The 26,680-nt window shown below is 37.4% G+C and overlaps 1 protein-coding gene across 2 annotated transcripts in view; it reads right to left on the bottom strand.

Annotated features, from left to right (window-relative positions):
* Positions 1 to 1,616: 1,616 nt before the first annotated feature.
* Positions 1,617 to 26,680, bottom strand: part of LOC100565311 (gamma-aminobutyric acid type A receptor subunit alpha2) — a 117,637-nt gene continuing 92,573 nt past the window's right edge. For both annotated transcript variants that reach the window (XM_062981629.1, XM_008111659.3), the window contains 2 exons: positions 20,788 to 20,990; positions 1,617 to 18,824 (listed from right to left, as the gene is read on the bottom strand). In XM_062981629.1, coding sequence (XP_062837699.1) covers positions 18,495 to 18,824; positions 20,788 to 20,990 — 533 coding nt within the window. In that variant the 3' untranslated portion in view covers positions 1,617 to 18,494. The remainder of the gene's footprint in view (positions 18,825 to 20,787; positions 20,991 to 26,680) is intronic.

Genomic DNA, 26,680 nt, shown 5'->3' with positions numbered 1-26,680 from the left:
TGTCTTCATTCGCCTCTTCTTGAATATTTCTGAATCTTAGTTGGTATTCCATCTCATTTATCTCTAATCTCTCTTGAAGTGTGTCTGTTTTTACTATTTTGCTTTCCAAATTTTCCACTTTCTTTTGCCATTTGTTTTGAGATTTTTCTGATTTTGCTTTATCTACTTTCAATTGCTTAATATCTTCAACTGCCTTAGTTAAATCTGTCTTAATAGAGCTCACTTCCTCTTTGATCTCCTTCATTTCCTGCATTTCATTAGGGCTTGGAGGTATTAACATTTTCATTCCCCTCATGCTGCCATATCAGAAAAAAGCCCCCTCCTCGAAATTAGCCATGAAACAAATGGATCTGCCAAGAAGATGATGAGGATGGAATCTATTTATGTATATATTCGTGTGTGAGACAGAAAGGAAAGAGATAAATAGGTGCAAAGTGTGTGTACATGTACATATGAATAGGGTTGACATGTTTTTCCTTGAAGGAACTGGGGGCGGTGACGGCCGACAGGAAGCTCTGGCGTGGACTGGTCCATGAGGTCACAAAGAGTCAGAGATGACTAAACGACTGAGCAGCAGCAGACATGTTTTTATGAACAACTATGTGTAGGACTCCTCCCACTTGTGCTTTGGCCCTAACTACCTCAGTATGTTCCTAGAAAGTTGGCCATAAAATGTGCTACTTGGGCTGAAATGATTCTTCATCTATAAGGATGGGAAACTATATATGTATATGGGATTAGATTCTTCTTCCATACCAGGGATACTTCTCAGAAATTATCAGCTTCCAACTATATTGGCATAGTTGATCAATTTTGACCACTGTGCTCTTTCAGCAATGGGAGAATGGGGTAAACCAGGGCTGGGAATCCCGCTCTTCTATTCTAATCTTGATTGGATATAAGATAAATGCCACTTCAGGCAATGCACCCTTCTAATTGTCCAGTAAGCAAGGGAACACTTTGTACTTGGGGAGGATCTTCTATAGAAACTTCTGTGAGGATGGTATAAATCAAGAAATGTTTGTCAAAAAGTCAGTCCAAATCTGGGTCAATTTATCCATGGGTTAATGTATGTATTCTAGCTTAACTCTAATAAAAAAGAAACCTTCACTTTCTCTGAGCAGAGCTTAAGACAAGATCTTGGTCCATCTTGGGAAGACATAAAGGAAGCTCTTACCCTCTCTAGTTTCTCTATAGTTCCACTTCTGGCATTTTTGAATGCCAGGAAATGGCAGTGGAAGCCAGGAGTGGCTGGTCTCCAAAGGTAGCATTGATGTTTTCCCTCTGGTCAGCTTTAAAGAGTTAAAATAGCTATCAGCCCAGAGTAAAGTTGGCATTTGTCAAGAGCACAATGCAATTACTGCTTCTCTAGGCTTGTTGCCATCAGAAAATTCAATCAGTTAATTGCATTAACAGATATTGCTTTATAATAAACATGGGGAAAAACTTGTGGAAAAAAATGAAATGGCACAAGAGAACACAGAATATTTCCTTTTCTCCAACAGATGTTTTTATGTGACCATCTTTCATTACATTTGTTTCATTCTCTCTGTTTTACAGAAAACACAAGGATGAAGAGTGGGTACATCATCAAAACCAAATAAAACAAAACATAGTATACTTAAATTAATTTTAATAGGTACCAAAAAGATAATATTTAGCAAAAATTTGCATGGGGGTTACTACTTTTTTTTAACAGCAAGCAAAGTGAAACATTCAAACATTGGTCAAGTTATTTCTTTTACATATTCATGAAAGCAATAACTTTACCCCCAGCTAAACAAGGTCACAAATTACAGAATATTATATTCCCCTCTGTTTGTGTTTGTGTCTTCTCCGTAATTATAAAACATTGAAATGTGAATTGCCATCCAGAGATTTCTTTTGACATGGATGTTTAAGAATTACATAGACTACATTTATCATGCAGATTTTTAATTATGCAAGTGTATAATTGTGTGTGTGCATGTGTGTTCTATTTTTTAGAAAAGCAAACAACTCACCAGCTATTTTTTCTTACTCAGCCAAGAAAGAAAAGGTAACCAAAGTTGCAACATGTAGATGATTATCTACATGTAGATGATTATCTAGCACTATTCTTGGATGCTACATCATCATAACTCCAAGTACAGGCAATCCCCAAGTTACAACAGGAAGACAACAGGAAGTCACACATCAGATGACATCAATTGAATTGTGCCTAGAAATATCTTGCCTTCTCTGTGTGCTCAGAAATTTCAGAGAATTGAAACTGCCCAGGATCTCACTAGGAGTATCTTATCTGGAGCATTTAACATTTCAACATTGTATCATCATCTCTGATTTCCAATATATATTGATACCAAATTCAAATTGCTGGGCTGGATGCTATCTTCCAGACTCTGGTCATCTACAAATAAAATGGCTATGAAGACATGCACAACTAGTGATATACTTGGCCAAGCAACTCACTAGACATGAATCTCACCAGGGATTTATCAGATCTGCTTTTCTTGCAAGCAAGGAACTGCAAATACAATGGGGGTTATTAAGTGCCTGGTAGACTACAATGCATGGCTTGCAGAATTTCAAAGTATTCAGACCTCCTGTAAACACTTTCAGTTACCCTTTATCATTGATTGGTTTCTTTAAAAAAATCATGTGACATCATTTCCCAATATTAAACATTGGTTTTTTTAATGGAGGCAAGTAAGTGGACATTCAGTGAAATCTCCTCTGTTGAACACAAGTTCCACCAAACTATTTCCCATAAAGTGACAATTTTAAATCGATTTTACATTTTTTCTGTGACTGATGCCCAAAATGTGGTACATGTATCTTCTTGATGAATAAATACAAAAATCTATTTTGCATTCTGCTCTATAATATTGTAAACAAGGAACTGTTAGATGCAACTAACATGATAATCTAGAATAGAACTGCTAAAAGTAAAAAATCAAAACAATTTCTTCTTTCATATTTTGTGTTAATGTGAACACAATGGGCTGAACCTGAACACATCAAAGATCCTATTGGCTAAATATTTGGTGGAAGCTTGAAATCATTAAATACCATGAACAAAATGTAGTTTTGTGCAATCCTGAGCAACTTGAACACACATGAGCTGTAGCCTAATTGAATGCCTTAGGCTACACCGAGCAACTTAATGTAGGCTAAATGATAAACCCAAGTTACAGAGCTGCATATATTACTTTATGATGAAAATGATACAAACTATCTTGCATATTATCTTATAAAACAGATTTTATAATCGTTTTCAAATGTGTATCCAGCCATGATGCGCATCAGTTTCTTGTTATTCCTCACATCAATACAAGCAGAGTTGAATAATTAAAAAAAAAACAGATATGACTGAACCATTTTGAGTGAAATAGCTTTCGTTAGTTGATTTAACTGCAATAACACAACTTCCTGGCAAAAAGAAAACTTTTAGAAAGAGAAGTCAAAAGAAGAAACTTCTCTTGATTCTGTATACACATCTTGAAGACATCTGCATTTCTTAAAAAGAGCATAGAACTGAAAATCATACATTAATTATGTATTTCTAAACTCTCTTTCAAGACTTGAAATTTTAGGAATTGAACAATGTTATAAAGAAAGGGTTACATGTTACAGTGCCAGACAATGAGACTGAGAATGGTTGAGAATGAAGTTATATGAAGTTCATATAAGGACATATATTTTGAAAGTAAACAAAGTATGAGCAGATACTCCAAGGTTTCTTAGATATTAATGTAGAATTAAGCCCTATATGCAATCAGATTTCAACACAAATAGACTTTAGGAGTGCTTAGCATGTCCCTTGAACAGAAAAAAGTGTATCCAATGAACAATAATGTATCTTTGAACTATTTGACAATCGTATGAAAATCACTTGATTACTACTAGTCATTGGATGTGCAACGCAACAAACAGGACAATCATACGCCTCATATCTAACGCAGGGTTTACTAGGTGAACTTAGGACAGGGATCCTCAATTTTTTAAAGCAGAGGGCCACTTCATTGTCCCTCGGACTGTTTGAGGGGTGGGGGAATATAGTTTGGACATATCTTCTTTGTAGTGAAACATGAAGGAACAATACAATATTTAAAATGAAGAACAATTTTAACCAAGATACACTTACCAGTATTTCAATGGGAAGTGTGGCCTGCATTTGGCTAATGAGATAGCCAAGTTAATTAGTGTTGTTGTTGTTGTTGTTGTTGTTTTTGTTGTGTGTCTTCAAGTCATTTCAGATTTAGGTCGATCCTAAGTCTAAAATGTAGGTCAGAAGCTGGGTAGATTACCTTGAAGGGCCGCATCTGGCCTTCGTTTGGTGACCTCTGTCTTAAGATGTTACAAAGAGCACCCTAACTGACCTTCTGGCAGGATGTTAACTCCAGAAGGAAAACATAACTCTGTCGTTATTGCAATATCACTGTAGGCCTTTTTCATTGTGGACTGAATGTATCTAATGCATTGTTGAAATTGCAGCTAGATTTGCCAGCTGACACATTAATGCATGAGAGTCAGATGAATCAAGTAGCCATACCTGAACGTGTTCAGCAGCGTATGCCATTTTTTTCTGGCATTCTATGCAACTAAATGAGATTTGCTTTCTAGAAAATAGGATTTGGATACTTACCTTCATATGGACGTGTGGCCAGCCTATCAACTGAGCAACCACTTGTAAAACAATGACATCTGTAATGCACTTTATCTAAACAAATGAGGCAACCCATTTGGACTTGTAGCTTTTTGTGCAATTCTGTAGATTTCTAACAATAGCAGCACTAACATTTATATTAGAATCCTGACTTTTTTTCATCCAAAAATCTTTGGATCCAATTCTTTAACTATCCCGTCATAAAATAATGTTCTGGTGATCGGGGTCCTTGTTTTATGCAAGTAAATCAAGAAGAAAGATAAATGAACAGAAACGATACTTTAGGAAACTAGAACAGTATTAATTTCAAGTTAATAGTGTTCTCATGGTAGACAAATTGGCTGGATCCATAATCTACTTGCAGTGGTGAACCTCCAACAGAATTACTCTGAAGTAAATGTGGTCTGGCAGCCAGGACCAGGGCCATAGCCAGAAAAAAAATTAGGGGGGGGGGGGGATTGAAACTTTTTTTTTTTTTAGCAAATCATGAAAAGTAGTTCCATAATACAAAATAATTTAGAAATCAGGCTCCATCGATTAACTTCAGTGGACACTCAAGACAGATAAACTTCAGTGGACATTCATGGGGATTTGGTTAATCAGTTAAAATTCATGAGTAAACCAGATTTTTTTAACCTGAAAAATCTCCGGGGGGGGGAGGTTAAGCCCCTAACTGCCCCCCCCTTCCCAGCTACAGCCCTATTGGCAGCTATTATAAAGCTTCTGAGAGAAAATGCTCTTCATGGGTCAACAAGTGGGTTCCTTTTTGTGAGGATTCCAGTTAACAGCAGTTTCTCCCAAAAACATTCTTTTCTTAAGTAAACTTCTAAAAATTGTTCCTTTTACTATGTGCAAACAAAATGAAAAATTATTTATTCATGAGATTTACTATATTAAATCAATTGAGCACTGCGGAGTTCTGTTGTAAAATATACATATTAAATTACTGTTCAAAGTCATCATCTTCATCGTAAAGATACGTCTCTTAAAATCGTTCAGTCCAACTCTTCTCAGTATGGTATATCTCCACCACAATTGCTTTAATAAAAACAGTTCTTCACTATCTCATAGTATAGCAAAGCTCTGTTTCACAGTGAGTTCTTTGTAACTTGAATGGACACCCAACAAGTTGCCACCTGCACAGAGCATACAATGCATTATAGGGAAGTGTAGATGGGACCTGTGAACAAGCCTAACAAGTGTAGTTGTGCCATATATATATATATTAGGCTTGCTCAAATAATTCGTTTTCCCCGTTTACCGTTATTGATTCGTTATTTTCGTTTGTTTTGAAGCAATATCGAACCTTGGTTGTCCACACGCCTGGATATCGCGGTTTCGAACCGCGATTGGCCGTTTTCCGTTATGGCGCCTTTTTTTTCGTTTTTAAAAAATGCTTTGGCAAATCATCCAAACTTGTTTAAGTCCACTGGGGCAATCTAGCGTGTTGTTTGCACCTTGTAGCCAATCAGAGAGCACGTTTAACCAGGGGGAGGGGCTGGTAGGACGTCCTGAGCGTGCACACGCCTCGTGGCTCAGTCGCACTGGGAATTTTGGAGAGGGTGGAAGGGAGATTTTGGTGCAGGCACTGGCAGGCAGGAAAGATTGCTGCGTCACAGCATGGCTGTGTGAAGACCGGGAGAAAAGGTGGGGTGGCTGGCTGAGTTTGGGTGGTGTGTGTTAGTTGGGTCTTTCTTTTTCTTTTGTTTTTGCAAAGGGCTGTCCTGTGGGTGTTTTTTTCCTGGCGCAGCAATTTTTCTGCTACGCCATTTTTCTTCTTGCGGGCGGGGTGGGCTTTCTCCTTTCTTTTTTCCACGCAAAAGTGTTTTTGGAAACAAGGGATCCGAGCCAGGGACGCTTCCTGATAATCCTAAACCAAGTTTGGGAAAGAGTTGCATATCCCATACTTCCCTGTACAAAATACAACTCCTTTTGGGGAAAGAAGAGGGGGTGCCTTTGTCCCTTCACTGCTCTCAAACACAAGCGGGGCTGCTTGTGTCTCAGCCAGGGACGCTTTCTGATAATCCTAAGCCAAGTTTGGGAAAGAGTTGCATATCCCATACTTCCCTGTACAAAATACAACTCCTTTTGGGGAAAGAAGGGGGGGTGCCTTTGTCCCTTCCCCAGTCTCAAACACAAGCAGGGCTGCTTGTGTCTCAGCCAGGGACGCTTTCTGATAATCCTAAGCCAAGTTTGGGAAAGAGTTGCATATCCCATACTTCCCTGTACAAAATACAACTCCTTTTGGGGAAAGAAGGGGGGTGCCTTTGTCCCTTCACCGCTCTCAAACACAAGCGGGGCTGCTTGTGTCTCAGCCGGGGACGCTTCCTGATAATCCTAAGCCAAGTTTGGGAAAGAGTTGCATATCCCATACTTCCCTGTACAAAATACAACTCCTTTTGGGGAAAGAAGGGGGGGTGCCTTTGTCCCTTCACCGCTCTCAAACACAAGCGGGGCTGCTTGTGTCTCAGCCGGGGACGCTTCCTGATAATCCTAAGCCAAGTTTGGGAAAGAGTTGCATATCCCATACTTCCCTGTACAAAATACAACTCCTTTTGGGGAAAGAAGGGGGGGTGCCTTTGTCCCTTCCCCAGTCTCAAACACAAGCGGGGCTGCTTGTGTCTCAGCCGGGGACGCTTTCTGATAATCCTAAGCCAAGTTTGGGAAAGAGTTGCATATCCCATACTTCCCTGTACAAAATACAACTCCTTTTGGGGAAAGAAGGGGGGTGCCTTTGTCCCTTCCCCAGTCTCAAACACAAGCGGGGCTGCTTGTGTCTCAGCCAGGGACGCTTTCTGATAATCCTAAGCCAAGTTTGGGAAAGAGTTGCATATCCCATACTTCCCTGTACAAAATACAACTCCTTTTGGGGAAAGAAGGGGGGTGCCTTTGTCCCTTCCCCAGTCTCAAACACAAGCGGGGCTGCTTGTGTCTCAGCCGGGGACGCTTTCTGATAATCCTAAGCCAAGTTTGGGAAAGAGTTGCATATCCCATACTTCCCTGTACAAAATACAACTCCTTTTGGGGAAAGAAGGGGGGGTGCCTTTGTCCCTTCACCGCTCTCAAACACAAGCGGGGCTGCTTGTGTCTCAGCCGGGGACGCTTTCTGATAATCCTAAGCCAAGTTTGGGAAAGAGTTGCATATCCCATACTTCCCTGTACAAAATACAACTCCTTTTGGGGAAAGAAGGGGGGGTGCCTTTGTCCCTTCCCCAGTCTCAAACACAAGCGGGGCTGCTTGTGTCTCAGCCAGGGACGCTTTCTGATAATCCTAAGCCAAGTTTGGGAAAGAGTTGCATATCCCATACTTCCCTGTACAAAATACAACTCCTTTTGGGGAAAGAAGGGGGGTGCCTTTGTCCCTTCACCAGTCTCAAACACAAGCGGGGCTGCTTGTGTCTCAGCCGGGGACGCTTTCTGATAATCCTAAGCCAAGTTTGGGAAAGAGTTGCATATCCCATACTTCCCTGTACAAAATACAACTCCTTTTGGGGAAAGAAGGGGGGGTGCCTTTGTCCCTTCCCCAGTCTCAAACACAAGCGGGGCTGCTTGTGTCTCAGCCGGGGACGCTTTCTGATAATCCTAAGCCAAGTTTGGGAAAGAGTTGCATATCCCATACTTCCCTGTACAAAATACAACTCCTTTTGGGGAAAGAAGGGGGGGTGCCTTTGTCCCTTCACCACTCTCAAACACAAGCGGGGCTGCTTGTGTCTCAGCCGGGGACGCTTCCTGATAATCCTAAGCCAAGTTTGGGAAAGAGTTGCATATCCCATACTTCCCTGTACAAAATACAACTCCTTTTGGGGAAAGAAGGGGGGGTGCCTTTGTCCCTTCACCGCTCTCAAACACAAGCGGGGCTGCTTGTGTCTCAGCCGGGGACGCTTCCTGATAATCCTAAGCCAAGTTTGGGAAAGAGTTGCATATCCCATACTTCCCTGTACAAAATACAACTCCTTTTGGGGAAAGAAGGGGGGTGCCTTTGTCCCTTCACCGCTCTCAAACACAAGCGGGGCTGCTTGTGTCTCAGCCGGGGACGCTTCCTGATAATCCTAAGCCAAGTTTGGGAAAGAGTTGCATATCCCATACTTCCCTGTACAAAATACAACTCCTTTTGGGGAAAGAAGGGGGTGCCTTTGTCCCTTCACCGCTCTCAAACACAAGCGGGGCTGCTTGTGTCTCAGCCGGGGACTACACCAATTTAACAAAGTTTCAGCCACAAAAACAAAGTTGGTGAAGTAGAGCAATGACTTTCACAGTAAAGACAACCCAATTTAACAGGAAATAAGACTTTCAAACCAGGAACAGATTTCTGCAATTATTAAAAAATGGTTTATTATAAAAGCTATGAAAATTTGCCAAAAATCAGAGGATAAGGGAAACGTTCCACATTTTGGTGAGCTATCAGTGTTAAATGTGTTCTACCACTGTACCAAGTTTGAAGAAGATCACTCAAAAAATGAGGGCGGGAGAGCCCCCTAAGTCCCCCCCCTTCGGGCTGTTTTTGGGCCACCGCGCATGCGCGTCCGCCATTAACAAATTAATTTTGAAAATAACGAATTTTCGTTAATTTCGAAAAATTTTGGGGGCCAAATTCGTTATTAGCAACAAAAACGAAAAAATGCCCCCTCTAGTTTTGAAACGAGTTTAGAATCAAATTTTTCATGGATCGATCAAGCCTAATATATATATATAGATAAAATGTTTAGATAAATACTTGAAAATATTAGAAAAAGAAATCCCAACATAGCTAAGATTCCAGGTGAGACTGGATATACTAACTTGATAAGACAGAGTCTCCAGGATTTTCCTCCTTGAGAGAACTTACCTTCAGAATAATAGCATGACAGCAAATGGCAGGGGTGGGGAGTTGTGCAAAGACTTCTGTGCAATATTTTCCCAATTTGGGAAGTTAAGCACACACATACACAGCAAACACAAAAAGACAGGCTGATTGGTTGCAAAAAACACACACATACAACCTATCCACTGCTACTCCTTTAACCAGTCCATGCAACAAAACAATATTTTCTCCCAATTTTTCACATTATACACAATTGTCCAAAGAACAGTCTCCAGAAAGGCAAAATTTCTCTGACCAAACGAAACAAAGCTTTAAAAAATAATAATCTTTTGGAGGTGGCATTATTTTAGTTACTAAGGAGGGGTAATCAGATCATGATTTACATCCCTGATATCAGTGAAAAAAAGTAGAACCTGGGGCTTGAGACACTTGCCAAAGCTTTACCCTGAATTACATAAAGAAGATTGAGAACAGAGGCTTATGTAGTCATTGCAGTAGTAGAGCTACACCTTCTGAGCTTTACTTGTCATACAGATGCTGTAGAATCAGCAGCCCCATTAACTCATTCTAAATATGGATAAAGTAAATTTACAAGAAGATGAAGTGAGGATGAGCACCTTTTCTGTATCCTTCCAGTGTCATTTTCATTACTCTTCATTGTGCAGAAACAACTTTATGATGGGGGAAGCCAATTCTGTTTCTGTGGGTTATCTGAGTTGTTTGAAATCCCAAGAAGCCAGGATTCCAAATCATGGGGAAGAGGTTCAATGAACAGGACAGGCTCTTTCCCTTCAGAACATTTCCTTATATTTCTTGAAGGTGATGCAAACAGTGACATGGACAGGTGAGTGAGCCAGATATGCTTGCTTACTTTTAAGATGCCTGGTTAGGGTTTGAATCTTTTTTTGAATCAGGAACTGACAACTCTATCAGGAATCAATAGTTTTGGTCTCCCACTATCAATTCAAATTTGTGTTTACATTAGTTTCTACTGACATATCTATTTGAATCTAATGAAATCCACACAAATGATACCTCAATAACACCATAGTAAATGTTCACCTTCTGATTTCAAATTCAGTTATAAACTTCAAAAATATGTACCTATTGATGCTCTTTTGTTGCAAGAGATAATTACACAAGAATTCCTTAAAGAGAATGGTTTGTTTCAAAAGATGAGCACTAAATGCTCATTTCACAAGACAAATAATGTAATAAAGCATAGCTATATGTTAAATATAACTTCTTATTCTAATTTTTTAACTTAGTATGTAGTCTGGTGGGAATAAAATAAAAGACTAAGTTGGAAAAGATTAAAAATAGATTTTTTTCACTTTCTCTTTTAGTCACCAGGGGGGAAAATACCGCCATTATAAGTTCTCTATAGTATAATACCTTAGTCAAGAGGTAAAAATACACATTTTGCTCACCCTAGCAAAATCTAATCTAAATTCCTATGCACAGATTAAAATACAAAACATTCATTCATTCCTATGATGTAAAGTCAACTGCAACAATATAAATACTGTAAATAAATAAATAAATAAATAAACAATGTATTTCAATATCTCTTTACTCTGAATTCCAGCTCCTTTCAAATTCTTTCATTCACATCTCTCAATGTCAGACTCTGGTTCATCCTAATGAGATAGATGGAGCAACATCCTGAGACAGTGTAAGGAAGCTTATTTTCTTCCTATTTAGCTTGCAAATCTTTCTGTTGCCAGCTTACCCCTGTTATCATACTGATCCCAAAAGTTGAAAACATACTGGATTTCTTTCTCATCTTGGAAACTTTATGGTAACAGTGAACAATCTCTTTCCCCTGGCCTCACTTCTGCTGTCCTTCATCCATGTTGGAAGCTCAGCTGAGAAATTATTATTATATTTATTTATACCCTGCTTTATCTCTCCTGCAGGAGACTCAAAGCAGTTAAAAAAACCTTTTCCATAGCTGATAATTGACAAAGATACCAACTCTACTATGAATGGTATGAATATTCATATCAGCTAATAGCCAGGAGCTTTCCTAGCGCCTCATCTTGCTTGCCTCATAACTGTGTTGTGGTTAGTACAAAGAAAATTCTGGAATGACAGTCCCCATTGTATATGAATTCTTTGGCTTACTAGACATAATTTCAAGAAAAAATCTATTAATTGTAAATGGCATATAGGGGATGATGATTGTTATGACATATTGCCATCTAAAGCCCATACCTTTGGATTTTAGAGATTATCTTTTTCTGTCCAAGCTTCAAATGTTGGACAAAATACTTAAAAATGATGACCACAAAATAAAGCACTGCATTGATTTAACAGTGGATTTATTAAATCTTTAATTTCATGCTGGATTATACAGAGATCACTTATGATTTGATTGTAATTGCCTTTCATTAAATAATGTTTTGTGTGTGTTTTATAAAGGGTAATATTGAAACAGTGGGTAGAAAATTAGTCAAATCCAGTTTGAAAAGCTAAAGGAAAAGCTAAATTCCATTAGTTGGTATACCTGTAAAATAGGAAAAATAGGGTCATTTTTATCTCTATGCCAGGATAACACTGCTAGCAGTCAAATCTAACATTTTGTCGTGCCACAAGAGATGGGTTGCGGTTACATGCATGAAAATAGCTACCATTACCAGATATGATAGTTGCATTATAGAAAGCTACTCTAGCTGTGAGGAAGTTATAAAAGTCTTACTAGTCCCCAAAGTTGACAATGATATAGCATCACATTTATTGCATATAGTGTTCCATCCTATCATTTCTGTTCCTAGGTTTTGTAATGTTTACATATTCCGACGCTATTTGATGAGATATGATAGTGGGATGAAATAAATTAGTATACTTTGAAAACACTGCCCATCATGGTATCTCTAACTCCCTAAAAACAAATATATCTTTATCTGTCTTCTCTGAAATCATGCAGAATGGGCCCTGAGAATCAGTGTAATAGAAAAACTTCAAGAGACAAAAGTGATTATGAACCATTCCTAGACTTAGGCATAGCTTCACGGTATAATTCTATAACTACTGTTATATATTTAGCATCTATAGAATACTAGACACTGGTGCCATTGATATCAGTGCAACTGTGCACATCTGCTACACAGATTAATAACTTGTTTGGAACATGGTCAGGCAGAAAAATAAGATGAGCTTTTTCTGTGTGAGAGACAACTGTAATTTTATAGTTAGAATCAGCCTTGTGTCACTTCTGTGGTTATCTGTATCTTTAAAATTTGGGTTTTTAGGAACAAAAATTTAATTTAGAAAAATTGTTCTCTTTGGACCTCATCACATTCAAAGCAACAAATGGCAAAACTCTGTATACCTCCACCACACCAATTTTTTACGTTTTGAATTTAATCTCCTTCACTCATCACATGCTAAAAGTGTTGCTCCTCCTTCCCAATCCATTCAAATCCAGCAAGAAGAAGAAAAATTGCAAAGATTCATTAAGTTGATTTTTTAAAAAACAAACCTTTAATTCGTAAATAACAGCCTTTCTGCAATTCTCTCCCCAGCAACCATGGAAAGAGAAGTGGCAACTACTTTTTCAAGGAAGACTCCCAGGGTCAGCAGAATCTGGCCCCAGACATGCCCTCAAGGAGACATCACAACACAGCTGATGAGATGCATACTGGATGGAATTGGGTATTAAGTACACCTTTTTAACATGTGCTTTTCAGCTGTTAATCTGATTCCATCTGCACTTTAGCTAAACATCATTTAACACACACACACCCTTATCCTGGTTACTTCTGGGGTTTTAGGCATGTTTAGAAGGGCCCTGAGTCTCTAGTTTTCATGAGTCATCTCCAGATGGGGGACAAGGAGATTTGGTTTCAGACAAGAGGAAAGGGCTGAGTGCAGATCTACTGCTCAACTATGAGTAGAAGCTTGCAACAATTCACAAGGCTAACTTCATGTGTTGCTGCAACTTGCAACTGCCCTCCAAGGGACCTTTGTGCCTTCCCTCCTAGTTATCATGGTGCCAAGATTTACCCTATTCTCTTATGCTTTGCTATCACTTTCTGACTAGAAACAAGATCAGGAACAATAAAATATAATAATCCTTATCCCGCCTTCTTAAATAGATGAAGTGTAATGAATCTCATTTCATCTTTATCTGAAAACAGCCCTTTTAGCTAATATATTTTCATTCTCTTTCTCTCCCTCTCTTTGTGTGTGTGTGTGTGTGAGAGAGAGAGAGAGAGAGCGAGAGAGAGAGAGCGAGAGAGAGAGAGCGAGAGAGAGAGAGAGAGAGAGAAATAGAGCAACTGTGGTTGGTACTTAATGCATAAAGCTTAATGACATCACTCTGGGCTGTACTTAGATCAAAGGTTTTCATTCATAAATCAGGGGCCTGAAAAATCCTGAATTGGCTAACCCATAAGTGCAAATGCTGAATATTTACATATAAACCTTTTCCAAAATGTATTAAATAACTGTTTTTATTACTATATTTGATGTTGGTTTGTGTCTGTATCCTACAGTTCTGTTGCCTGATATGGTGTTACTGTAGGTTCCTTCGTACAAACTCAGTGTATAAAACAGACAATTATCAATGGTCAGAAAAAGGTTGACACATTACACTGATCAGAAAAAAGAAGAAAAACAACTCACTTCATTGTGCAAGTAGTATCTTCTTCTATGTCTACTGTTCTTAAGAACATATGCTTACTACAAACCTGAAAAAATTCTAATCTCACCATAACCTCTGATTTCTAGAATGAAAAGTTCTGATTTTTTTTGTTTATGGAACATCACAGTTGTTCATCTACATCACATGGAGTTCTGAGAAATCACTTAGGATAGAAAATCTACTTGTTTTCCCATTTCTGTGACATGCTGTAGCTGTTAACACTAATTAAAATTACCAAGACAGTCTATTTCATGTTGTAACAGAATTACTACACACAGCACAACAATGACAGAAATTCAAGTGTTAGATTCCTAGATATTCCCTCAACCGAAGCTTCATTTTCTTCCCAGATTGTATTTTCAAAACAAGCAAATACATAGTCTCCCAAGTCTGGTGATCAATCCTTGGATAGAATTAGAGTTTGAAAATTGAGAAAGTCAGAGAGATGGCCAGTAAAAGGTGGCAAGAAGAAGTGGTGTATTTGCATATGCCCAACCTTAGTGAAGGTTGAGCAGTCTCCCTGGAAAGTCACATTAGAATAAGTCACATCAAAACCGTTGAGATGGGCTTTGCATCACCATTATGCCATCAGAGCCCTTTGCCTAAAACAAAGATAAAACTAAAGAAGGCTTTCTACAATACTGGTATTTACAATTGATTTACATATGTACATATTTATATTTATACCTGGAGAGTGTAGCATTAAAGGGTAAATTTATAATTTACAATTAAAACATTTTAGATATGTATAACTATATTATGAAGAATTTTTTATTGCTCACCTTCAAACCTTACAATGCTTTAGCATGTTACTGCACCCATTTCTATTCACAGATCTACATTATATATAAACAGATATGAAAATAAGTAAATTCTATATTTATGTGTCAAATAAAGTGCTCATTTCCTCAACTACTGTTCAAGAATACTATTGAATTTATTAGAGGGGTCAAAAGAATACATCATAGGACATTAATGTCTCATCCTTCCACTCTTTTTGTATTGTATGATGCCAGATCTGTTTTGCTTCTGTGTTCTAACCAATAAAATGCATTTGCGACCTTGCCATCAATATTTGTCATGCAGAGCAAAAATCAAAATCACACTGAATGAACTAATTGTAAAAATATACAAGAAAATAAATCAGTAAATGAAAAAAAAAACCTTTGGATTTTGTGTATGAGTGACATATCACACATTTAAGGTAATTTTCAATTTGTTTAAAAAATATTTATACAGTGTTGATAAACTTTGGAATATTTAGTTTATGCACTATATTCAAGTACTGTACAAAACTGCAATAAATGACACTATACGACTACATATGTTTCTACTATAAAGACACCATCATAAAGGTGTATCCTTTTTAAAAGGTCAACTAATAACTGCTAATGTGTATGTGAATCAAAATACTTTTGATAGACCAAATATGCTAATAAAATCTAAATACAGTACATAATCATTTATGGGTAGTATGATTTACAGGGTCTTTAAGGAATGTTAACAAATGCTCCATGAGAAAGAGTCAACGGATCAGTATTCAATATTATACAAAAATGCAAATGGATGCTCCAATTTGTTTCCATTTGCACTTAAGAACAGATGATGCACTGAAGTTTAATTTCTTTTTTAAAAAATTATTTCTCTTAGCAAAATCATTTTAATATATATATATATATATATATATATATATATATATAAACTTGTTTTGAATTTATTCCAGCAAAATATAAAGATGCAATTTACAAAAGCAGCAATACTCCTTAAATATGAGGGCATTCTCTTGAGGGTGAAAATAAAATGCACTATTTCCAGTGCTTGCTATGGACTCACTAACAGTATGAAGGAAGGCAGGTCTCAAATAAACTGAAAAGTTTATTGAAAAATCTGTATTGAGAAATCTTATATACCTAACCTAGAACAATATCTGAAAACTTGTTCTGGACATTTGTCTTTTTTTTTAAGTTATAAAGGTATTGGTTCACCAATAATGGAGAAATACTGAAAATCAGTTTGTGATTGGCTGCTATGTGCAAATTGTTGCCATTTAATCTAATAAATGTACACTTAAAGTTTTGGAATGTTGTTCTTCATGGGATTGGACATAGAAAATTGTTAATATTATAAGTAATAACCACTTTACAAAAATGTTTTCATCTATATGCAGTTTCTGGAGCAGTCAAGTCTGAAAACAAAGTTTTATGAGCCTACTGGCAAAAGCTTGCTTACCATTTGGAGGACACTACATGCTCTACGGTGGGGCTTTAGGCCTCATTACAGAATAAGCCAAGGTCTGTTGCAGATTGCGTACATCACGCGCCATGAATTCCAGTCTACAGGTCGCATACAGACCTCTGCCTCTTTCCTCATCAGCTGGAAATGGCCATTGAGCAGTGTCCAATAAAAGCACTCCACATGCATTGTGCAGCTTGCGTAAGTCAGTAACAGGATGCTGGACTGCCAAAATGTCTCACACCCAAAAAATCTAGAAGTGGTTGGAAGTCTTTTTCTGATTTTGAATAGTGGAACATGCAATATATTTAAAAGGCAAATTTACATCTCCCAGAGACTCATTTTCACTCTTTTATAGGTGTAGATAGAAATAAGGGAGGAGCCCAGAAAGCCATGAAGTCTTGGAACATCATCACAACTACAACACAAGTATCAAATATAACATATCACCTCAAACATATGGATTGTGTGCAAAGAATGCTGGAAGAAAATCACAATGCTGATATGTGAAATGCTTGTGCAAGCATGAATTTGCACAGTGCTCCAACAGGTAGCACTTAGATTTAATATGACTTTCATGCTTCCACTCATACAAGAATATGCACAAGATCTTTCACATTGGGAAGAATACTTTTGGATTTAGTTTCTCTTTTCTCATTCAGCACTCTAGTCCATGGTGTAAAACAGCCCTTCCATCAGTAGAAAGCACCTTCCTGTTGTGCACCATTGAATCCAACAAGACAAATTATGCATTCAGCTTCAAATCATCAAATGTACAACAACACAGTGGTGTGAATGTAAATTATTCTTAAAGCTGCTCATCAGAACAATTCAGAATTTATAATACCTGGAAGAATAATGGTCTCCTACTGCATATCAACAGTTTTTATAAACAAATAAGCAAACAAACAAAAACAACCTGATCTCCTCTTGCTACTCATTGTCTACACACCTGACTCTGAAGATTCATGTGGAAATTAAGTCTGCATGTGAAACTTTGAGGCAAGGGGAGAAATAAAGGAGAGGCATTTTAACTGGATGGTTTTGCTACTCTTTCCAGATAAACAATCCTATATGTAATTTCCTCATTTTTTCAGGATCTGGAATGTCTGCAGAATGTCACATAATGGATTTTATATGAAAACAATTAACAAAAAACATCTGTGACAAAGCAAGTAAACAATGTATGAAATTATTATCAGACATCCTCTAGTTTTGTAGATTATATTCCAGAAATTAACTCACTGGAAACTGATAAAGGTAGGATTATTTAACAAAAAGAACTGAACAAATGATATTGATGGCGTAATTAGAAGCGGAAAAAGATATAGTCTTTGCTTTGGTGTACCACAGCTGTTTTCTATGTATACAGCCAATTGCTAGTGCCCTGTGGTGTGGTGGGTTCATCCCAATGTTTTTCCTCACCATTGGCACTGCACACGTGGTGTTATTTATGAAATACTCAAGTGCTGGACAGAAAGAGAAAGGTTCTTGTGGAGAAAGTAATTTGTAAACCTGCTTGGGCACATGGACTACTGGAAATCTATTTTCCCCTTTCAGACAAAAGTTTTGGAAGATCACAGATTTAGCCTTCAATCATTAACTCTGAACCTTCACTAAAAGGAAGAAATTATTAACCCTGACATTCCAATAGCTTTCACATGTACCTTGCATTCAGAATGGTTGCAATAAGAGAATATTTGAACTCACCGCACATCTATAATATTTACATGGGCGCTGCTACCGTAAGAAATTATTAAGATTACTTTGTTTTAAAAAATCTCTTTTAAATGATAGCTTCTTTGCATTAAAGTAGAATTAGTCATTTTATAGAAAAATATTTTAAACTTTAAATTAAAAAAATAGTGTTACTAAATAGTTATGTAGGACCATTTAAGGTTGTATGGATATAATTCAGGATATTTGAATCCAAGTTTAGGAGAACTCACATGGGTAGGAGAGCAGACTATATTTGACATGGGTGCTATCTGTTTTTCAGATCCCATGAATAAACTTTGTGCACCTCCTTTGGAGATAAACGGACATGATACCTATATACATTCTGTACATATTGGTTCACAGATTAGCAGTTATTAGTCGTACTGTACATAGGAAAACAATCTGATTATCATGATGTTATGCACCCTCATCATAAAATTAAGGTTTTAGTGTGATGGAGCAAATCCATGTAAGACAGGTTCCCTGTTTAGATATGTTGCCCAGTATACCAAGTTGAAAGTACCAAATAAAACAGGAAATACTATTCTTGACATCCTGTCAATTTTACTAACACTGTTGAAGGTTTTCTTTGCTTCTGCTGGTTTGGCATCTGGCTTTGCCTTATTAGGTTCTGCAGTGGTTGTGCCAGTAGACGTGGTGGTAGCACTCTTGGAGATGGTTGGGAGAGCTGAGTCTTTGGTGATATTTGGTGCATAATTGGCAACCGCCACTGCATAAGCATTATTTTTCTTCATGACAGATGCCTTTTCTTTTTTCTGTTAAAAGATGGAATGCAATTACTCATTTCCAATGTTATGACTGTATTAACATATAACAAATGAAAGACAAATAAAAATAGTGAGCTAAGTTTAATGCTACACTCATGGTAGCATCAGGACATTTCCTAACCCCTCTTCTGCAAAAGAGGGTTTTCCCACTGCTGTCATCAGATCTATCAAATTATTTCCTGTTGTATATAATTTGTCTCCCCTTGGCTTCCAAAAGTTTCTGTAGGTACCCATAATTATTAGGGCTGTGCACAGATCCATTTTTCAAAATGGGCTTCGGCTGATTCAGCTCTTTCGGCCAGGCATAACATCATAGGTACCTGCACCATTTTTTCCAGCTGCGAACACACAGCTGCCTACCATGGCTACATTTGGTTTCATTTGGCTATATGTGAGCCTACCTGTTGAGCCAATCAGAACAGAAGAAAACCATGATGTGTCTTTAGCTAAGCGGGGCTTCCATTTTTCTGTTGCAGGCAGGCTTCTAAGAGAGACAGACTGTGCTCTAGTCTGCTGGTGATCTAAATTCTCAGTGCCACTCTTAACTCTGCATAGCTAGCCTTGTTTTTTTTACTCAAATAGCAATAAATAAGCATTTACGTTCTACACACTTAAGACACTGCCACTGAGGGTGCCTTAACTCAGCTACATTGAAAGGGTATTGAGGAAAAATGAAAGGGTGGTTTCTTAAGTCTGATGCCTTAAACATGGGTCCTATTGAAGGATATAAGGAGAAAAGATCCCAGAAAGGGTGGTTTCTTAAGTCTAATGCCTTAAAACCAGATGTTATTGAAGGACCTGAGGAGAAAGGATCCCAGAAAAGGTAGTATTTTAAGTCTGATGCTTTAAACCCAGGTCTTATTGAAGGATCTGAGAAGAAAGGATCCTAGAAAAGGTCTGATGCCTTAAACCTGCCAATGGGTTGGATCTTCCTGGAGCAAAAACCAATCTTTCAGTTGCTGGACCAAAAAACAGAATTTTACCTGCCCAAATTCAGGAGGCTCCCAAAAATGGATCGGGAGACCACTGAAATCAGGAAACCAACAATGGCATGGGGTTTAGGTGAATTGCACACCCCTAATAACTATAGAACTACTACTTTTGTGCAATTCTGCTATTATTGCTTGTTTTTCATGCATCAGATGTTTTTGACACTGAACTCTCATTAGAAACATAAGTATCAGTATGATTGCTGTTTCTATCAATTCTGTTGAGATTTTTTTGTTCAATTTCATGTCATATTCTCTCCCCCACAGAATTTGTACACATTTCCAACAAAATGCTTTTATCAGCATTTTTTTCAAATATACACAACTTTGTATGCAACAGCCATTGGTTAAAGCTCATATTTAAGCTCATTGTAGAACTGTATGTCATTCTCTGCATAGTTTCCAAATGTGTGCATGTTGCCAAATAGTGGTCTTTCTTTCACAAGTTTAGAGATGTACACTATGTTGACTGAAATTACATTTAGTTTAGTGTTTGGGTCTGGAAGTTGTGAAAAGAGTATAAAGGAATCTGATGGAGTAAACTTCATGCCCATTGCTAAATATGAGGTTTAAATATGAGATGTTGGACATCATTAAGCCTCATTCATATTTTTTCTTGAAAAATCGTGGAAGATAATGAAATCTTGTATAAGATAATTTGGTGTGTGTTAACAGGCAAAACAGGATATTGTTTAATTTGTAGACAGCCTTTGGACAATGTTTGTGTCTTATGATGAAACAGATGGAGAAAGACTCCATATGTTCAAATTAATTTCTGCTAAAATGTGTGTCCAAACTGCCAGCTTCTCTTCATCTCCACCTTTGCTTTAATCTGCTCTGTCTGTATATTGGTTTAAGACTTCATTTATTTTTCAGTAATAGAAAGCTATCAACATCAGATATTGCTAAATTGATTTCTTAGAATTGGAAACAGCTTTAAGCATGTTTTTTTTATCACTCACCTTATCATTCACTACACTTTTTCCATCCCATGCCCATCCTCTTTTTGTGAAATAATTTACAGTGGCAAATTCTATCAAGGCAGAGAATACAAATGCATAACAAACAGCAATAAACCAGTCCATAGCTGTGGCATAAGCTACTTTGGGTAGGGAGTTTCGAGCACTGATGCTTAAAGTTGTCATAGTTAGGACTGTTGTTACTCCTGCAAAGAAAAAGAGAGAAAAGTATTTTTCAATTCATTCATAAGATTAAATAAAGGAAGTCAGTCACTGGGAACTTTAAGTCTGACTATTAATTATTATCATGCTTTAGAGGCTTGATCCAAAATTCAGGTGAAAGAGAGAAAACAAGCAACAAAGGAAACCTAGGTTAAAACATTTATTAGATAAACAATTACTGACTATGGAGATGTCAAAAGTTCAGGAGAATAAAATGTGGATTTATTTGAAGAGCTTTGGAAATTCTTTTGCATTGGGGTAGGTAGGAGAATAAATCAGAGATATATTCTTAGTAAATAATTTATACTTTTTGGCTTTATTTCCCATAAAATTGTTATTGTTGCAGTTGTGTTTATTCTTGTTTGCCTTTAAGTGATTTTCAACTTGGGAGATCCCTGAGGCCATGGGGTTTTCTTTGCAGGATTTACTCAGAGGGGCGTTTGCATTTGCGTTCCTCATTCCTGTGAAGTTAATAGAGTGTGATTTGCCCAAGAAGTCTCATACATATCCCAACCTGGGGGGAAAGGCAGGGTAAATATGAAGAACTGGATGGTGATGGCAGTAACAACAACAGCAACAATAACAACAAGAGGAGAGGCAAGCAGTTTATTCATACTTGACCATCTAAGCTCACAGAAAGTAGTAAATGTTAAAATGAGTGTTCTGATCTTTAGAGCAGAAGGAGCATATTAGTAAGGACAGCTGACCATTTCCTATACTCAGGAAAGCTTTTCAAAAAGAATAACACAGTTCCCATCTACACTACCTTATAATGCAGATTAAAACTGCATTATATGGTCAATATAGATTCATATAATGCAGTTGAACCGCATTGAACTTCATTATATACTGACCATATAATGCAATCGCCACAGTGACAAGAATTCTGCACCATTTTTACCTGCACACCAGAGTATTTGAAGACATTGCATGGCGTTTTTTTTGTTGGAAAACACCCATGTCTTTTGCTCAAAATGAAGTAAAAACGTTTCCAAATGGCAACTTTAATGCAAGTTCCCCCCTCTGCAAAAATCATAATATTGTGGAAAAATTTCACATAGATATTTGAAAACAATTCCTCGCAACCCCCCCCCCCCTCAATGTTGTAAAAAATAAATTTTAAAAGCTGGATTACTAAATGGAAATAGAATTGTTTTGTGCTAACCCTTGCTCCCATGCTTCCTGTGTAGAATTATTATTATTTTTTAAAAAATACTTTGAAGTGTGTAAACAAAGAGCAAGAACTATGCAGAAATATGTTTTCTTTGAAATGGCGATGAAAACTGCAGAAATTATTTATTCTCAGCTGTAAGGATGAAACAGTTCAATATTTATTTATTTTTGACATTTTTACCTTGCCTTTCTCAACCCCAGAGGGGACTCGAGGTGGCTTAACATATAGTTAACTATTTGATGCCTTAAAACAATATACAATTAAAATAAACATTTTAAAATAGAATTATAGAATACATTAAAACATTTTAAAACAATTAAAACAATACTTCAGTTATTAACCACAATCATAATCCGGGCTGTTCCAATAGTATTTGCACATAATTCCATATCTATCTATTGCACAATTTCTTGATCACAAAGCCACATTTTCACTCTCTTATGGATGGTTAGGAGGGAGGGGGCTAATCTAATATTCCTGAGGAGGGTATTCTACAGCCAATCGGCCACCACTGAGAAAGCTCTGTCTCTTGTCCCCGCCAGCCGCGCCTTTGAAGGGGGTGGGACCGAGAGCAGGTCCTCCCCAGACAATCTTAAACTCTGAGGTGATTCATTAGCTTTATAGGTTAAAGCCAGCACTTTGAATTGTGCCCAGTAGCAGACTGGCAGCCAGTGGAGCTGACATAACAGGGGGGTGGTATACTCCCTGTACACTGCTCCAGTGAGTGATCTAGCTGGCGCCCATTGGGCTATTTGGAGCTTCCAAACAATCTTCAAAGGCAACCCCACGTAGAGTGGCCCATCCCTACTTAGGAGTTTGGTTAACTAGAAAAGTACCCTGGGTACAAATTTCAAGGTGAAAGGAAACATACTTTTTGTTCTAAAAATGGCAATTTAAATAAGTTGCCAGGTCAACCTCAGTCACAGAATGAACTTTCTCAGGTAGTGTTCTGGAACAGCTTCAAAAATCCATTAAATAAATTTCTTAATGCCAAAAAAAGTTATTATTCCCCAAATAAAGAAAATAAACACAAAAAGTAAAGGATTTAAATTTTAATTGGTTTAATCATTTACAGTTATAACTTGTGCATTAAAACATATTTTAATTACATTTAATTAGAATAATCAATCCCATATATTATCCACCCCTACAAAAAACATAAAAAGTGGGGAGCTAGTGAAAGAAAAAGTTTTGGATGAATTTTGGAAGAAACATTCTAGTGGATGGATTCTTTGTGGTCATTGTTGTGTGCCTTTACTTTATTTCCTACTTAGAGCGACTCTTGGGGCCCTTCCACACAGCCCTATATCCCAGAATATCAAGGCAGAAAATCCCACAATATCTGCTTTGAACTGGAATATCTGAGTCCACACTGCCATATATCCCTGTTCAAAGCAGATAATGTGGGATTTTCTTCAGCTGTGTGGAAGGGGCCTCAGATATTCCAGTTCAAAGCAGATATTGTGGGATTTTCTGCCTTGATATTCTGGGATATAGGGCTGTGTGGAAGGGCCCTAAGGCAAATCTAGAATAAGGTTTCTTTGCAAGATTTCTTCAGAGCAACTTGCCCTTTGCCTTCTGCTGAGACTAAGAGTATGAGACTTGTAATGGTTCACCCAATTGATTTTCATAGTTGACCAAAGATTGCATCTAATGCTCAAAGCACTACACTACATTAGACCTCTTTTAAACGTGCTCTAGAACTTTCAATATGTTTTTGCTTCTTTATGTAAGGCTTTCCCTATTTGAATGTTTAATTTCACATGAGCATATTGTTAGTTTTAAATAACAAAGTTTTTTTGAAACGTATTGAAAATGAACCTATCTCTATCCTTTCTCTGTTATGTCTACTTCTGGTAACAAATTTTCTGCTAAGGAAGTAATGTCTTCTTCATTAACTGAGGTTTACCAGTATTTTGTTTTCATTGAGTTAAAGGTTGTGATTTTAGTTATTCTTTCTATCTTTTTTCTTGAATTCAAGGTATTTAATGATGATGGATATGTTGCCAGGGGTATTTCAGAACTAGCATTTAATTGGCTGTGCAACATTATCAAAATATGCAAATGCTATGCACAAAATACTATAGACAATTTAAAGATTTTTTTTGAAGGATTTGAATCTTGAACCAGGCAACTGTGTGCCAGCTTTATGGTGAGTCCCTGAAGGCACAATCAAATGCTTTTCAAATGCATCTTCTATGAAGAACATATTCAAGATTTATCCAATTAGCAGCACTGTAACTTTCTACACAGGCTAATTTGAAGCAAGGCAAAGACAACAAATCATTCGGTCGTAATTCACCATGGACACTTTAGGTCAACCACATTAAACAGATGTCATAAATGAAAGGAACTGAAGAGCTTGATTATTAAAACTGCCTCATTATCCCAAGTCCTTAAACATAACCTACTGCTTAAAAGTACATTATGTGAGTAGAGTAAAAGCAAGATGGGGGACAGGAACTGATCTCAGAGAAGAAATATTCAATATAGTTTTAAAAATAGATGCTGCTTTCTCACCGTCCTCTCCCCTGCCTTCAGGATGTGTTCCAATTTAAGGAAAATAATAATAACCTTGCACATATATTTAATATAAGAGAACAGTATGAGATTTTTTCATGAAAAAAGAAAGCTGAATTAATTCTGAATTTATCCTGTCAGTGCATTTGAGTTTGAATGGTTCCTATACAACCAGTCTCTTTGTAACAGAGCTGTGACCCATTCCTAACTTCAGAACTGGCCCCGGTGAAGCTGCCAGTGTGAGGTTATCTCTCAAGTGAGTCAGCTGAGCATTTTCAAGGCAATCAAAAAGAGTTCAGATTAGGAAGGAAAAGTTATCTTGGGGAATCGACACTCCAAGTTGCCACAGAGATTTAGCCCAAAGTGAAACCTGTGGGGAATTCTGAGGATCATGACTGGGCATAACATAAAAGAAAATTCAAAGGAAGTCTTCAGAGATTTCTTTGGGAAGTTTCGCATGTCACTAAACAACGAAGATAGCTTGCATTTACAGGATTTTATTATGTTTAACATGGTGTACTTTCATTTGATGATAATCTGGAGAAAACACTGTGAAATTACATGGAGCTATACAGTATTTTGGGGTATGCATTCCTCAATTTACAGTGAACCCTACTGAATTAACAACTTCTATCAGAAGTTACCATAGAATTACCTGAAGAACCTAGAAAATTCTTAGTGAGGATATATTTTGTCAGATGGGTACTAGTCCATCGGGGCATGGGAACCACTAAGCCATTTGCTTTAAATCATTCCGCTGGCAGCAAAGCATATGTATTTGTGCCAAAAACAGAACAACTTGCAAAGAAAAAGTCTCTTGAATCCCCAAGGACCTGAAAATTATATTAAAGTTATACAAATGCGTGCAAATCAGAACTACACAGGGATGCACCTCTCAAATTATTAAGGAGTTGAAAGCAGATGTATGCTCTAATTCCAGTTAATGACCATTTAATTGAAGGATTTTATGTATTAGTTGCTATTCTGTCCTTTGGCCTACAGCTGAGAGCAGATGGAATTTGGGATTCCACATCTTCTAAGATAGGGAGAGAGTTAAACCACTGAGCTGCTGAACTTGCTGACCGAAAGGTTGGCGGTTCAAATCCAGGGAGTGGATTGAGCGCCCACTATTAGCCCCAGCTTCTGCCAACCTAGCAGTTTGAAAACACAAAAATATGAGTAGATCAATAGGTGCTGCTTCTTCGGGAAGGTAATGGTGCTTCATGCAGTCATGCTAGACACATGACCTCAGAGGTGTCTACAGACAATGCCGGCTCTTCGGCTTAGAAATAGAAATGAGCACCAACCCCCAGAGTTGGACACAACTAGACTTAATGTCAGGGGAAACCTATATCTTTAAGATATGGAAAAAATCAGGAATCTTCATGCAGTATGCTAAGATACAGACAAATTTGCAAGACATAGAGTTAATCTATTGTATAATGTATTTCACCATTGATTTTTCAAAGTAGTGAGTCCCTTTGCAGCCATAATAATTATATTATTGGACAGACATTTCTGTCAAGTTTTTACCTCTTCTTCCAAAACCTGAAGAAATAAGCATATATGCAAAATAGGAAAAATGAGCAATGTCCACATTAGATTAATGGGTTTTGTCCTACATCCTGCTTGAATACGCCAGGGGTTAAAGCCAATTTACTGTCCCCAATTTGATGCCTTTAAAATGTGAGAATGCCCTTGTACATAAAATTTGCTTTATAGATTTTGTAGATGCAAAGGTTTGCTCATAAAAAGTGTCACACACCTATCTCTACAGAATAAGGAAGTGCCTATCTAGAACCCAGCCTTTGGCAAATGAGTCTTCCGAAACTTAAAGCAAACTGCAATTTCGAAGCTACAATGTGTGGGAGGATCTATAGATTTACATTTACTTTCTGTAGACAATGATTTCTGTTGTGGGACTGGAATTCTAAAATATACTTGTAATGATATCAGACAAAAAGAGAACTTATTCTATAT

This window comes from Anolis carolinensis, chromosome 5, assembly GCF_035594765.1.
Source record: "Anolis carolinensis isolate JA03-04 chromosome 5, rAnoCar3.1.pri, whole genome shotgun sequence".
Taxonomy (NCBI): Eukaryota; Metazoa; Chordata; class Lepidosauria; order Squamata; family Dactyloidae; genus Anolis; species Anolis carolinensis.
This window is presented reverse-complemented; position numbering and strand designations above follow the sequence as displayed.